Raw genomic sequence first — 12,372 nt, 5'->3', positions numbered from 1 at the left:
TGTGGACTTTGGGTGATAATGATGTGTCAATGTAGGTTCATCGGTTGTAACAAATGTACCACTCCAGTAGGGGATATTGATAATGAGGGAGGTTATGTGTGTGTAGGGAGAGGTGGGAGGTAGAGGGAAATCTCTGTACCTTCCTCTCAATTTTGCTGCAAACCTAAAACTGCTCTAAAAAATAGTCTATTAAATAAATGTTTTTAAAAAAGCAAAATGTGTGGGCTTCCCTGGTGGCACAGTGGTTGAGAGTCCGCCTGCCAATGCAGGGGACACGGGTTCGTGCCCTGGTCCAGGAAGATCCCACATGCCGCGGAGGGGCTGGGCCCGTGAGCCATGGCTGCTGAGCCTGCGCGTCCAGAGCCTGTGCTCTGCAACAGGAGGGGCCACAACAGTGAGAGGCCTGCGTACCGCAGAAAAAAAAAAAGCAAAATGTGTGAGCCTTGAAGGCATTGTGCTAAGTGATATAAGCTAGTCACAAAAGACAAATTCTGTATGTTCCACTTATAGGAGATACTTTTATCACTGAACCAAATTTGGGTTCAATCACCTGACATGCAGCAAAGCTAGTTTACTGACACCCATCTGTGGTGAAGGAAAGTATACCATTACTTGCAAGTGTAAAGCGAGGAGAATAGGCAGCTAATGTTCAAAAGACCTGAACTCCCAGATGGCTTTCAGGGAAGGGTTTTTAAAGGCAACATTAGGGCTGAGGGTTATAGGCGATCAGCTTGCTTGACTGATGGGGTGGGAGTGGGGGTAACAGGGTGATGTTTCGGGAATGTCGATCATCAACCTTGTGGTTCCAACCAGTCTGGGCTCTATGTGCTGGTGGGCAGCGTGCAGTTAACTTCTCCCACCTGGTGGGGGCTTTAGCACCTGCAAAACAATTCAAGGATATGACTCAGGATATTATCTACAGCCCTTGAGGAGGGGCTAAACGTCCTTGACTTTGTTTTATGGATAAACTGTTTTGTCTTGCTTGACTGCTTTCTTCTGTTTCTGCATTTTCTCACTTCTCTGATATTAAAATTGCCCTTTGGAACTCGGGGAAGGCCTAGGTGCCTAAAGCTGTTCTACAAACAAGAGGCAGGGGACACAGGGGTCTGTCCCCAGGAAGGCCCCATAGGGTCCTGTTCCGTCTCAGAGCAGTCAAATTCAGAGACAGAAAGTTGAATGGTGGTTTGCAGGGGCTGGGAGAGGGGGAATGGGGACATTGTGTAACGGGTACAGACAGAGTTTCAGTTTGGGAAGGTGAAGAAGTTCTGGAGATGGATGGTGGTGACGGCTGCACAGCCCTGTGAATGTACGAATGCCTCTGAGCTGTACATTTAAAGATGGTTTAAATGGTATATTTTACGTTATGTGTATTTTATCACAATAAGAAAGTAGGGTGGGGAAATAAACTGAGGTAACACAGTGAGTAGGATAGATATATTTTCCTCTCAGTTGGGGTCAGAATGAAGAGTGTAATAGGATTGTGACTTTTAATTTCTTTTGCTACATAAACTGTGATGACTCCCTCGCCCCATTCCCCATTTTCTCTGGAAATGATGGTAAGGAAAAAGGATCTTCATCTCCAGCTACCAAAAGGGCAGCAGAAATAACCTCACCTCATTTCAAATAGGTTTCTTCCTTCCTCAGAGTTGCCTTCTCTTCTCTTCCTACTCCCCTCTAAACAGGACACCAATCTGACTGGAAATGGCAGCGAAGTCCACCTTTCACACATAGTAAGGGCTCAATAAATAATCCCTGTGAAGACTGATATTTACAAAATATTGCATTTCAGGAGAATCTACTAGGTGAGGAGGGGCCCACGTGAAATGCAGGGGTTCCCTGAGCTATCTTTATACACCTGCACTGCAAAATAGGCGAGGGTGACAGGATAATATTTTAAGATTATATTTTCCGCAGTGTCTTCCCTTTTCCTGTTCCCTTATTCAGGCAGGGCGAGGAGGGTGTTCCGTGTTGAATAAGGGGAAATACATGGCAGAATACTATAAAGCAGTCCTTAGAAGGAGAGCTGGTGGTCAGCAGGCTGAATCAGGCCTGCAGGGAAGCTAGGTCTGACCCCTCACAATATTGATCTGTACAGTGTTGTCTGAAATTTGTAGGTGTTTAAAAGTTGTGAAATTTCACATAAAAATCTGGGTTTCTGGTTTCTCTTTAAATATGGGAAGATAGCTTGAGCAACCTTGGTTGCCTCACCTGGCAACAACCAGCTGGATCTGAGCTGCAGCTGTTGCATTTAGAATGGTGTATTAGTTAGGATAACATAGCCCTTCAGATTTCAGTGGCATAACCCAGGAGAAGTTGATTTCTCACTCATGTACAACGAGTCCGGAGCAGGTAATTCAGAGACTGGGGCTCCTTCCTTTCTGTGTCTCCACCATCCCCAAGGGCCTTGGATTCTTTGATTTCAGCCTGTGGAATGGGAAAAAGGCAGTGGAGAAGCACACTATTCTCAACCACCTTGGTCTGAAAGTGACATCCTCTGTTTCATTCCATTGGTGGGTTCCAGTCACATGACCTGCCTTGATGCAAGGGGAGCTGTGAAATGTGGAGCCTGACAGAGACTCTATTCCATGGAAGGGGAGGCATAAATGTATGGTGGGCTGGTGCAGCTCTGCCACAAATGGGCATGTGCGTTTCAGTTCACCACAATCTTAACCACTGTCTTTCTTTCCCTAAGTGGCCCCGGCTTAAGGTGTCTGTGGACAGAATGTGAGGAAGAAACATACAAAGAGATGGATTCTTCTTAGAATGCAAAACAGATTTCCTTCGGTTGGAAGAGAGAGAGAGACAGAGGTCAGCATGTCCCTGGGCAGAGGGTCTGTGTGCCTTACTTCCCTGTAGTATCATCTAGGAAACTGCAAGGCCCTCAGAGGAATGACTGCATGGCATGTCTTGGCAGATGGGATGATAGCCACCCTGACCCCACCCAAATTTCCTGTGTTCCTCAGTGGGTCATAAAAGTGGTAGAAAGCTAATTTACTGAAGCAGCATATAGACTTCAACAGTGGAGAAAACTCAGCTACATTTTCTGAGTAGGAGGACCAAATGGATGAGTGCTTCCCTCCCTATTCCATACCACAGGACTGTGTAAATCCCTGGGATTAAGGACTCCAGGAAGGAGGAAGGCTAACTCCCCCACTCCCCTGGTAGATTAGCTGCTAGGGGGTCTACACTAAGTCATATACAATAATGGATATGCGACAATTCTTGCACACCTGAGTTTATGGACTGACATTCATACCCTCTACTCAGTTTTGCAATTTTCTAAATGAAGGTGCTGAGGAAGGCGGTGACCTTGTTCATTTCAGCTTTTTCTAGAAACTTTGCCCTCCACCTCCCAAACCTAAAGCAGTACCTCCTATCCCAGCCCCATCCCTCCCACATACCACAAAAAAGCAAACAAAAGTCCTAGCCCTGTCAGTTTACAGATCTTTTCACTGAGGTGGTTGACGCTGGCTGGTGTGGTGGAAAGCCCCAGGGCAGGCATTATGTGTATTCCTGGCGCATCACTTTTGCTCAAAGATTTGGGAAAATATTTTTATAAGAAAATGGGTTAAATTAAGGAGTAAAAGGCAAAATTCACATTTCAAAAAAAAATGAAATTCCAGACTTCAAAGGAACTTTTTTCTTGCAGGAAGGGGACCTCCCTGTTTCAGAACCCCATGTGGATCTCCACTGGAGTTCTTCTGAGAAGAACACTTCTGTGGAAAAGTTTGAGCCGCGCTGGCTCCGCGCCCGGCCTGGCTCTGGGCCTCTCCCCTGGCTTGGGCTGAGGCTCCTCAGGGGTATCGCGTTCTTGTTAATATCTGCTCACGTTTCTAAACTCACAGCTTGTCAGCGCCTACACAACCTGAGAGGTATTGCCAGGTTCCAGCTCGCTCTTTTCCCGAGGGGAAATGGAGAATCAGCAGCTTAAAAGGACTTGCCTGGGAAGCATCCAGGCTTCCCAGGCCAAGGCTTCACTCAGTGTCCTTGGCCACCTCCATCCCTTAATCCTGCTTTAACCCTTGGTCCCTTGGTGTTTTGCAGAGAACCTCATCCCCCACCCACCCACCCCCGGCCCATAGTTCACCCTGCAATTCCATCCTTGGCGGCCCTTCCTCCCCACTGGAGTATCTGGCGCCCATGGGGGTGCTTAGGAAAGTTTGGTGAATTAATGACCGCTGGTTCAAACAAATGCAGCAGAGCCCAGTCTAGGGTCTGGTGAAGATGTGGTTGGATGGGGGTGAGGGGTGATTTACTCCGCCATCTCCCAGTGCAGCCCAGAGAGAGGGGCTAGGGTCCGCGTTGGAGGACTGGAAAGCGCCTCATCAAGCGTGCAGAAGTACCAACGCAAGTTGGCAGGGGTAGCCTCCTCTCGCCGCCCAAGGTTCTACGGCGGGAGCGCAGCCGAGCCGCCTGGATGGTGCAATCTCCCGCGCGCCTTGCATTGATCAAAAAAGGGGTTGAAACAGTAAACGCGAGGAGGAGCAACTGCTCTCGAGTCTCGACTGGGGAGCACGACCAATGAGGATGCGAGCCCCGTTGCACGAACCAATCAGTGCAGGGCCAGCGACAGCGCGGGCCAATGGGGGCGCCGGCTCGGCGCTGGAAGAGAGCACAGAGTCGGCGCCGGCTGCAGACTTGCGCTGTCCACGCTATCGGTCCTTTCCAGTCGACTCCCAGTTCCTGCTTCTGCACCATGGACTCCCTGATGCAGGTGGTCAACTTCGGGCCCGGGCCCGCCAAACTGCCGCGCTCGGTAAGTCCCCTCTAGCGCGCGCCGGCAGTGCGGTCCGGGCGGGAGCAGGCGCGTGGGTGGCTGTGCATCCCCGCACGGGGCTCCCGGATCCCCACTTCCTGCCCAGATTTCCCCGAACGCTCTGCACTGGCGTGCACTCCCAGTTTAGGATCTATCGTGGGTGGGCCTCTAGAAGGATACATTGGGGGAGGAACTCGGCGAGGTTTGCTTGTGCAGCTGTCGCTGGCGCCGGCTACGGGTGCGCCGCATGCAGAACCCTGCCCGCCCGGGAGTGCTGGCTCGCTGCGCTGCGCACCTGCAAACTCCGGCGCTGTGCCTTCAGTCCGGCCGGGCCGGGGGCGCGGCGGAAAACAAAAAGCTCCCAACTCTGCGTTCGCCTCGCCCCGCAGTGCTGCGAACCAGGCAGTGTTGAGTGGATGCGTGAATGGACACTGGGAATGAATGGTGAATGAGGATTGCGTTAACTGGAGGGAACTGCAAACTGGAGGCCCGCGCACGACCCCTCGGAAGCAGTGTTGCCTTTAGCCAGCACTTGGAAACATTGCTTTTCAGAAATGTAAATTTAAAAGCCTTCAGTCCAGCCCAGGCTTTCCCTCTTTGTCTCTCAGATACCCCACCCGTCCCTAAAGCCTTTTTTCTCCCCTCTGTTTCACGCGTAGATTTTTTTTTTTTTTCCAACTGGCGTGTCCCCTAAAGGCATTCTAATATTCAAATTCTGGTAGGCCTTGGGCTGCTAGCCCAGTTCGGTTCACTTTGTTCTGGAGCAAATGAGTGACTACATTCTCCCCTGGGCCATTACCAGACCTTTCAAGTGCAAGTGGAACTTACTCCCTGCCTTCCCAGCCCCCAGCCGGGTTCCGGCTCCTCCCCTAACCTCCAAAACCCACTCCCTCCACATCCATTCTCCCCTCCCACCGCCCAAGCTGTGAAGGGGGCCAAGTCTCTACTGCGCCTTGGATGCACTGACCCCTGCCGCTGCTGTTATATTTTTATTTTTCTAACCAGGATGACTCTGATGATATGTTGTAGCAACATGGTGCATAGCCAAGTGTTTTACAATTATCTGCTGTTGAACTGAGTAGAATCTCCCTGGGACAGAGACTTCTCTGTGTTGTGATAAGAGCAGAGAATCTTAATTGTAGAAGGGAAAGGACATTTTGCTTTTCTGGGGGCAGCGCTAGTAGGAGCTGAGAGTACAGGGCTTCGTTTTTTCTTAGTTATTGCGGTCTGTTTTAGGTGAGATTCCCTGCCAGAGCTGTGCAAACGTTTCCTCTACCCTCACCGTTTTTTCCCCTCTCTGTGTTTTGGAGTCTTCTGCACATTTGTTTCCTGTGTAATTTGTTCTGCATTTATTATAAAGGCAGTTGTTATCAGTAGTACAATTATTTATTATTTATTTTCCTGGGAGGATTTATGCCCTCCTGTGTGCTCTTCAAGCTGGGAGGGGGGGCAGATGTTGCTATTTATGTGTCTTCTTGATTTAATTGAAGTATAAGGATTAGAGAAGCTTTGCAAACTGTTTTTGACTGTAACCACAATGAAAAATATATTTCACAAAATGAGCAAGTACCTGCACATAATTAAAACAAAAGGCTTATGAAATATTTAGCCTAATGACTACAACATGCACAATTTTGTATTCTATTCTGCTTTGGTCTGTTCTAGTTCATTAAAAAATAATGAACTTTTCATAATTGAACTTTTCATTAAAAAATTATGAACTTTTCATAATGAACTTTTCGTTGTGGTATGTGGACTTCTCATTGCAGTGGCTTCTCTTGTTGCGGAGCACAGGCTCCAGGTGCACGGTCTTCAGTAGTTGTGGCATGCAGGCTCTGTACGTGTGGCTCGCAGGCTCTAGAGCGCAGGCTCAGTAGTTGTGGCACACAGGCTTAGTTGCTCCGCGGCATGTGGGATCTTCCCAGACCAGGGCTCGAACCCGTGTCCCCTGCATTGACAGGCGGATTCTTAACCACTGCGCCACCAGGGAAGCCCTAGATTATGTTTTATGAGGTCTTTAGCCTGTATCTTTTAAGGGAACCTCCTTTGATGGCAGGATGCTTCTACAGAGGGTTTATCTCACCTATTTTGTGTACATTTTTAGAGCATTTCTTTCTCTCTTTTTACTTTATGGCAGATTGCTCATACACAAAGGTAGAGAGGGAATAATATAACTAAATTCATGCACCCACCCAAAATTTAACAACTAAAGACATTTTGCCAATCTTGTTTCAGCGCTCCCTGCCCCATACCCTCTTTCTCCCCTTCTGCCCCTGGATAATTTTAAAGCCAATCACAGATATCGTGTCATTTCACTCGTAAACAATGCAGCATGCATCTCTGATAAGGGCTTTCTATTCTTCTTACTGAAGTGTGTGTGTATATATATATACATATATATATGTATATATATATACATATATGTATATATACACATAAATCTACGTAGATACGTATATGAAATAGGTGTTTTTCTTTCAGTGTGTAGTAATTTACATTTAATTGCCTTTGGGAAAAAAACAATGAGGCACCTCCCTAGAAAGTGAGCTATGTGTTTGGGGGTGGGGGTAGGGAATGAGCCTTGCCCCCCACCCGTTTCCTGGCACTGGAAGATTGGCCATAAGATGGGTCCCACCTGTCCAGTTGTCCTTGTAAGGCAGACTGTGGTTATGGGATTGCAGTGATCTTACAAGATGGGTCAAGGGGCTGGACTGGGGCATACAGCTAAGTACCTCTGGAGCCACAGCTGAGATTCTTCACCTGCAAATTGGGGATGAGAATATCACCTTCAGGGCTGTTGTTGAGGGGAGAGTGCAGTACATCAGTACCCCTGACGAACCTTAATTCACAGCAGGTGCTTCCTAATTCCTGCCCACCCCACCCATCCCAGCAGACCAAAAAGATGGAAAATTGAGTTATCAGTTTAACTTGGGCCTAATTGATTTTTTTGTTGTCCCCCAGAACTTTATGCTTTTTGTGCCTTTGCTGTCAGAGTGCCAATGCAATTGTGGAAGGGACATTTTTCTAGGGAATTAGACTTTTCCCAAAGGTCTGAAGTTGACAGTTAAAGAACTGTTATCAGAAAACTTCTATACTTGATCTTTTTTTAAGTCCAAGTGAGTTTTTATCTCTAAATTCATACCTTTGGAAAAACTGTCTTAGCATCAGTCACGTTGCATAATTTCACTCTCAACTTGAGTGTGAGTTGCATCATCGGGGCTCTGTGGGGATAGGGGGAGGAAGGGGATTGGCTGTGGGCAGGGACACAAGCTTCTTCACAGGCCTGGTGGGTGGATCCTCTCCCCTGTCCCTCCCCCACTGCAGTTTGTATGTCCAGAGTTGTGCACAGCATATTGAAATCGTCTTAAATTTTCTTTTGTTTTTTTCCTAGGTATTGTTAGAGATACAAAAAGAATTATTAGACTACAAAGGAGTTGGGATTAGTGTTCTTGGTAAGATTTACTTTTGGATTCTGTGAATGTCCAGGATTCAAAGGGAACCAATTAAAATGCATCATCAAGCCTAGAATTTCTACTGGGTCTTCCTGAGTTATTTCAAATCTTTGGAAAAGATATTGTAGATATATTTTTAAATTTTAATAACTTCCGTAGCATGTTTGATCGAAGCAATTTTGAAAGCAACATAAATGCTGGTGAGGGATTTATGTCTCAGCTTACAGTCGCATCATTGGTTTTTGCTATGCATAGGATCTGAGATCGAAAGATCCTGTACGTTTACATTAACAGTGCCCAAACATTTATAAAATTGCTTCACATTCATTTTACAGTTTTTGCTGTTCTTAAACATGAACTCATTAATGTTGAAAAGTACACAAGCCTTTTTTTGAAGATCTTGCATGTTAATAAGTTCATGAAGTTTCTTTGAGTTCTGAAATTTACTTTTTTTAAAATTTAATTTTCTTTTTCTTCTTTGATATTTCCAAAGGCTACAGACTATTAAGAGATTGTAGGTTTAGCTGTGTGCTCATTGCTATTAAATTTTGTTCCTGTGGGTCTGGCACACGCACCTAGATTTCTGTGAAGTGAGAGCACAGTGTGGAATTTTGTGCTGATGTCCTGAGGGCAGCATTTGCATACAATTCCTGTCTGTGAGAAAGATGTGAGTGATCAGAGACCAAAGGATAAATTAGTACATGGCTCACTCAGTGAATATTGCCGCTTTTGAAAAATCATTGTGCTGTGACCATAAGGTTAAAATGTTTGCAGTTTGAAAATCAGTTTGGATTTTCCCTTAAAGTAAGTGTGGCCCACAATTTGAATGGAAAATAACTGACATTTCCCTTTGTTATTTGATTTGCAAATTTTGTAGTTACAGCTACAGTTAACTTTTGTTGCTTTGGTTTTGAACTGGAAATTTTTTTCTTGTTTTTCTTTCCACAGAAATGAGCCACAGGTCATCAGATTTCTCTAAGATTATTAACAACACAGAGAACCTTTTGCGGGAATTATTGTAAGTTTAAAATTTTAAAGACAAAATTGTGTTACTCTTGTTTGGTAATCCATATGCGTGGGTGTCTGTTGCATTATTTTCTAGACTCTGCTGTGTGTTCAGAATATTCCATTCTTACAAATAATCTTGTTAAGATTCTCCCAAATTCACTAGATCAGTACATAATGCTTTTTATTTGTTCCTCATCCTGCGTTTGTATTTTTATGTGGTTTTTCCAAAGATTTGAAATCATTTTATCTGGGAAAGATTTTTTTAGCACTGTGGAAGTTAAACTGGCTTAAAAGGGATTTAAATGACAAAGAAGTGGTCATCTTTTTTTTTTTTTTTTTTTTTTGCGGTACGTGGGCCTCTCACTGTTGTGGCCTCTCCCGTTGCGGAGCACAGGCTCCAGATGCGCAGGCTCAGCGGCCATGGCTCACGGGCCCAGCCGCTCCGCGGCATGTGGGATCCTCCCGGACCGGGGCACAAACCCGCGTCCCCTGAATCGCCAGGTGGACTCTCAACCACTGCGCCACCAGGGAAGCCCAAGAAGTGGTCATCTTTGTCAGCATAATTAACTATAACTTAGTTCACTGGCTCTTAAAGTATTGCCTCATACAACCTGTCAGAATCAACTCGTGGGGGAAGTAGTAAAAAATTCAAGTGCTGGGCCCCATCCAGACCTGTTGAATCAGAACCTTTGTACAAACTTCATTTTTAACGGGCTCTTTGGGCAATTTTAAGGGTTCTGAACTCTGGGAACTGCTTCTCAAATGAACTTTCCTAGTTATCTGCACTGCTCTTCTTACCCAGAGGAAACTGTGTTCTTAAATAGATTGCTGCTTAAAGGAGAGGTTTTATATATTATATAAATATATTCACATAGAAATATGAATACGGTCATCTTGAAAACAAAACATTGTGGGGTTTTTTTTCTGCTCACAAAACTAGTGCACGTTCATGGTGGAAAGTTTAGGGAAAAAACAAACTCACAAAATCAACCGTAATTATCCATAACCCCACCAGTCAACGGTAATCACTGTTAACGTTTTAGGATCCATCCTTGCATTGTTTCATTAACAAAATTGGAATTATACTAATTATTTAATAACTTTCCCTTTAAATTGCATTGATAGAATGCTTCAGATGGGGCGGGCTTGGTGACATTTTTGTGAGGAGCCCTCGAAACCCGTGCTAATGTCCGTGTTAGGAGCCGGTAATCATCTGCTTGGGTTAGCACGCCAGGGCTGCCTGCTGGGTCCCTGTCATGTTCACAGAACAATCGCATCCTTCATGGGGTGGGTACTTGGAATGTTGGCCCAAGAGATATGGCATTTGACCCACATGCTTGTGAGCCTTTCCAGCCTGAACTTCCGGTTCAATTTATGGGCCGATTTCTTTGTACCCTTGAACCTAGACCTCTGTCTGGTGTCCTTCCATCCAGTTCTTGGCCTTGTTCACTGCCCTGCATCTGAATAACATAAACCAGGAACGCTGCCTTGGGCTGCCATCCTCCCAGCTGCTGACATGGTTAGCGTCTCCTAAGACCTGTCTGCGTGCTTTGCTAGCCTCCTGAGCCCTGGATATAGGCAGGCACGGTTCAAAACCAGATATATGCACGCCATCCCTCGTGTTGGAGAGACCAAGACCCTCTCACATTGCCCTGCCCTTTGGTGCTTTCCTTACACCTCTGTGCTGGAGCTCTGTCCCTTGGCCGTCTGCCTTCTGTGTAACCTGTTCCCAAGCTCTGACATTGCTCAAAGGCTTGGGTCCAGTTTCCCTGGCCTGAGCTGGCCTTACCCTACTGCCTGTAGCCATGCCAATCACCATTTTAATTTTCCATGTTGCAATCAAATATTTTTGCTGTTAATCTTGATATATATTGGGTAGGTGATACATGCTTAGGTCTAAAGGATTATCAAAGATCCTTCTCCAGTGTCCACCTGGTTCATAGCATGGACCAGCACATATATACTTTTAGGACTTTTGGTTGCAAGTGACAGAAGCCCAGCTCTTGGCTTACGCAAAAAAAAAAAAAAAGAAAGAAAGAAAGGAATGTATTATCTCATATAACAGGAAAGTGCAGGAGTGATTTAGGAGCTCACATGATGTCAGGAGGGTCTTTTTCTCCATCTCCTGGCTCTGCTTTTTTATGTTGGCTTCACCAGATGGCCACCAGTGGTTGCAGGTTTAGCTCCTACAAGTTCTTTATTTCCCTCAATAGAAACAGCTCCTCTTTTCTAGAAGTTTGGATCCAGGTCTCAGAACCAAACCACACTGGCCAGCTTGGGTCACGTGCTCATCCCCTGGAGCTGGGGTTGGCCACCCTTGAACCAGGTGGACCGAGAGTGGCAGCCGATGCTTCCCTAAAGGAACAGCAGGGTGTTACTAGCTCTGTCCAAAAAGTAACCATAGGCTTCCACCACAGGGCCCAGTAAATATCTGTGCAAGGAACTGAGTAGATAAATGACTGGGTTGGGGAAGGCAGAGATGGGGCTTGACCATCGTTCTTGTAGTGTACCCACCCCAGGGTAAAGTGCTGGAAGAGCATCACTCATTCTCAATTTTTGACCCTGTTTACTGTCACCTCTGCTTCTGCCCAGAGCCATTCCAGACAACTACAAGGTGATTTTTGTACAAGGAGGTGGGTGTGGCCAGTTCAGTGCTGTCCCCTTAAACCTGATTGGCCTGAAAGCAGGAAGGTGTGCCGACTATGTGGTGACGGGATCCTGGTCAGCTAAGGCCGCGGAAGAAGCCAAGAAGTTTGGGACTGTGAATATTGTCCACCCCAAACTTGGGAGTTACACAAGTAAGTGCTGGGAGCTGAGCTGGACAGTGAAATGCTGGCTGGCAGGTGGTCCCTCCTCAGCTAGCAGGAGTAGTTAGTCTGATACCATTTAGATTGGCTGCCTGTTCCTGTTAAGATTACTAACGGGCTGCTGCAGAAAGAGTATGCCTGGGCTGCTGCAGAAAGAGTATGCCTAGGCTGCTGACTTAGCTGCAAAGCCCTGGGGCTGGTTTGGCTTTAGGTATGGCTTGATCAAGGGCCGCCTACAGTGTCTCCCGGTTCTGGTGCCTTTCCGTGTCTCCTCCACAGTCAGGAAAGCTGCCGCCTCCTTTTTAGAAGATGGCTGCAGCTGCTCCTGACCTTGTATTGTCTCACGTTT

The 12,372-nt window shown here is 46.4% G+C and overlaps 1 protein-coding gene across 3 annotated transcripts in view; it reads left to right on the top strand.

Annotated features, from left to right (window-relative positions):
• The first annotated feature begins 4,595 nt into the window (after positions 1-4,595).
• The window catches only part of PSAT1 (phosphoserine aminotransferase 1), a 30,982-nt gene continuing 23,205 nt past the window's right edge, over positions 4,596-12,372 (top strand). For 2 of the 3 annotated variants that reach the window (XM_067744106.1, XM_067744107.1), the window contains exons 1-4: positions 4,596-4,756; positions 8,148-8,208; positions 9,157-9,226; positions 11,809-12,014. In XM_067744106.1, the coding sequence (XP_067600207.1) occupies positions 4,697-4,756; positions 8,148-8,208; positions 9,157-9,226; positions 11,809-12,014 (397 nt within the window). In that variant the 5' untranslated portion in view covers positions 4,596-4,696. The remainder of the gene's footprint in view (positions 4,757-8,147; positions 8,209-9,156; positions 9,227-11,808; positions 12,015-12,372) is intronic. The other variant, XM_067744105.1, reaches the window with a different exon arrangement.

This window comes from Pseudorca crassidens, chromosome 7, assembly GCF_039906515.1.
Source record: "Pseudorca crassidens isolate mPseCra1 chromosome 7, mPseCra1.hap1, whole genome shotgun sequence".
Lineage (NCBI taxonomy): Eukaryota > Metazoa > Chordata > Mammalia > Artiodactyla > Delphinidae > Pseudorca > Pseudorca crassidens.
The sequence above is the reverse complement of the archived record's forward strand: the minus strand, read 5'-3'. Positions and strand labels throughout refer to the sequence as shown.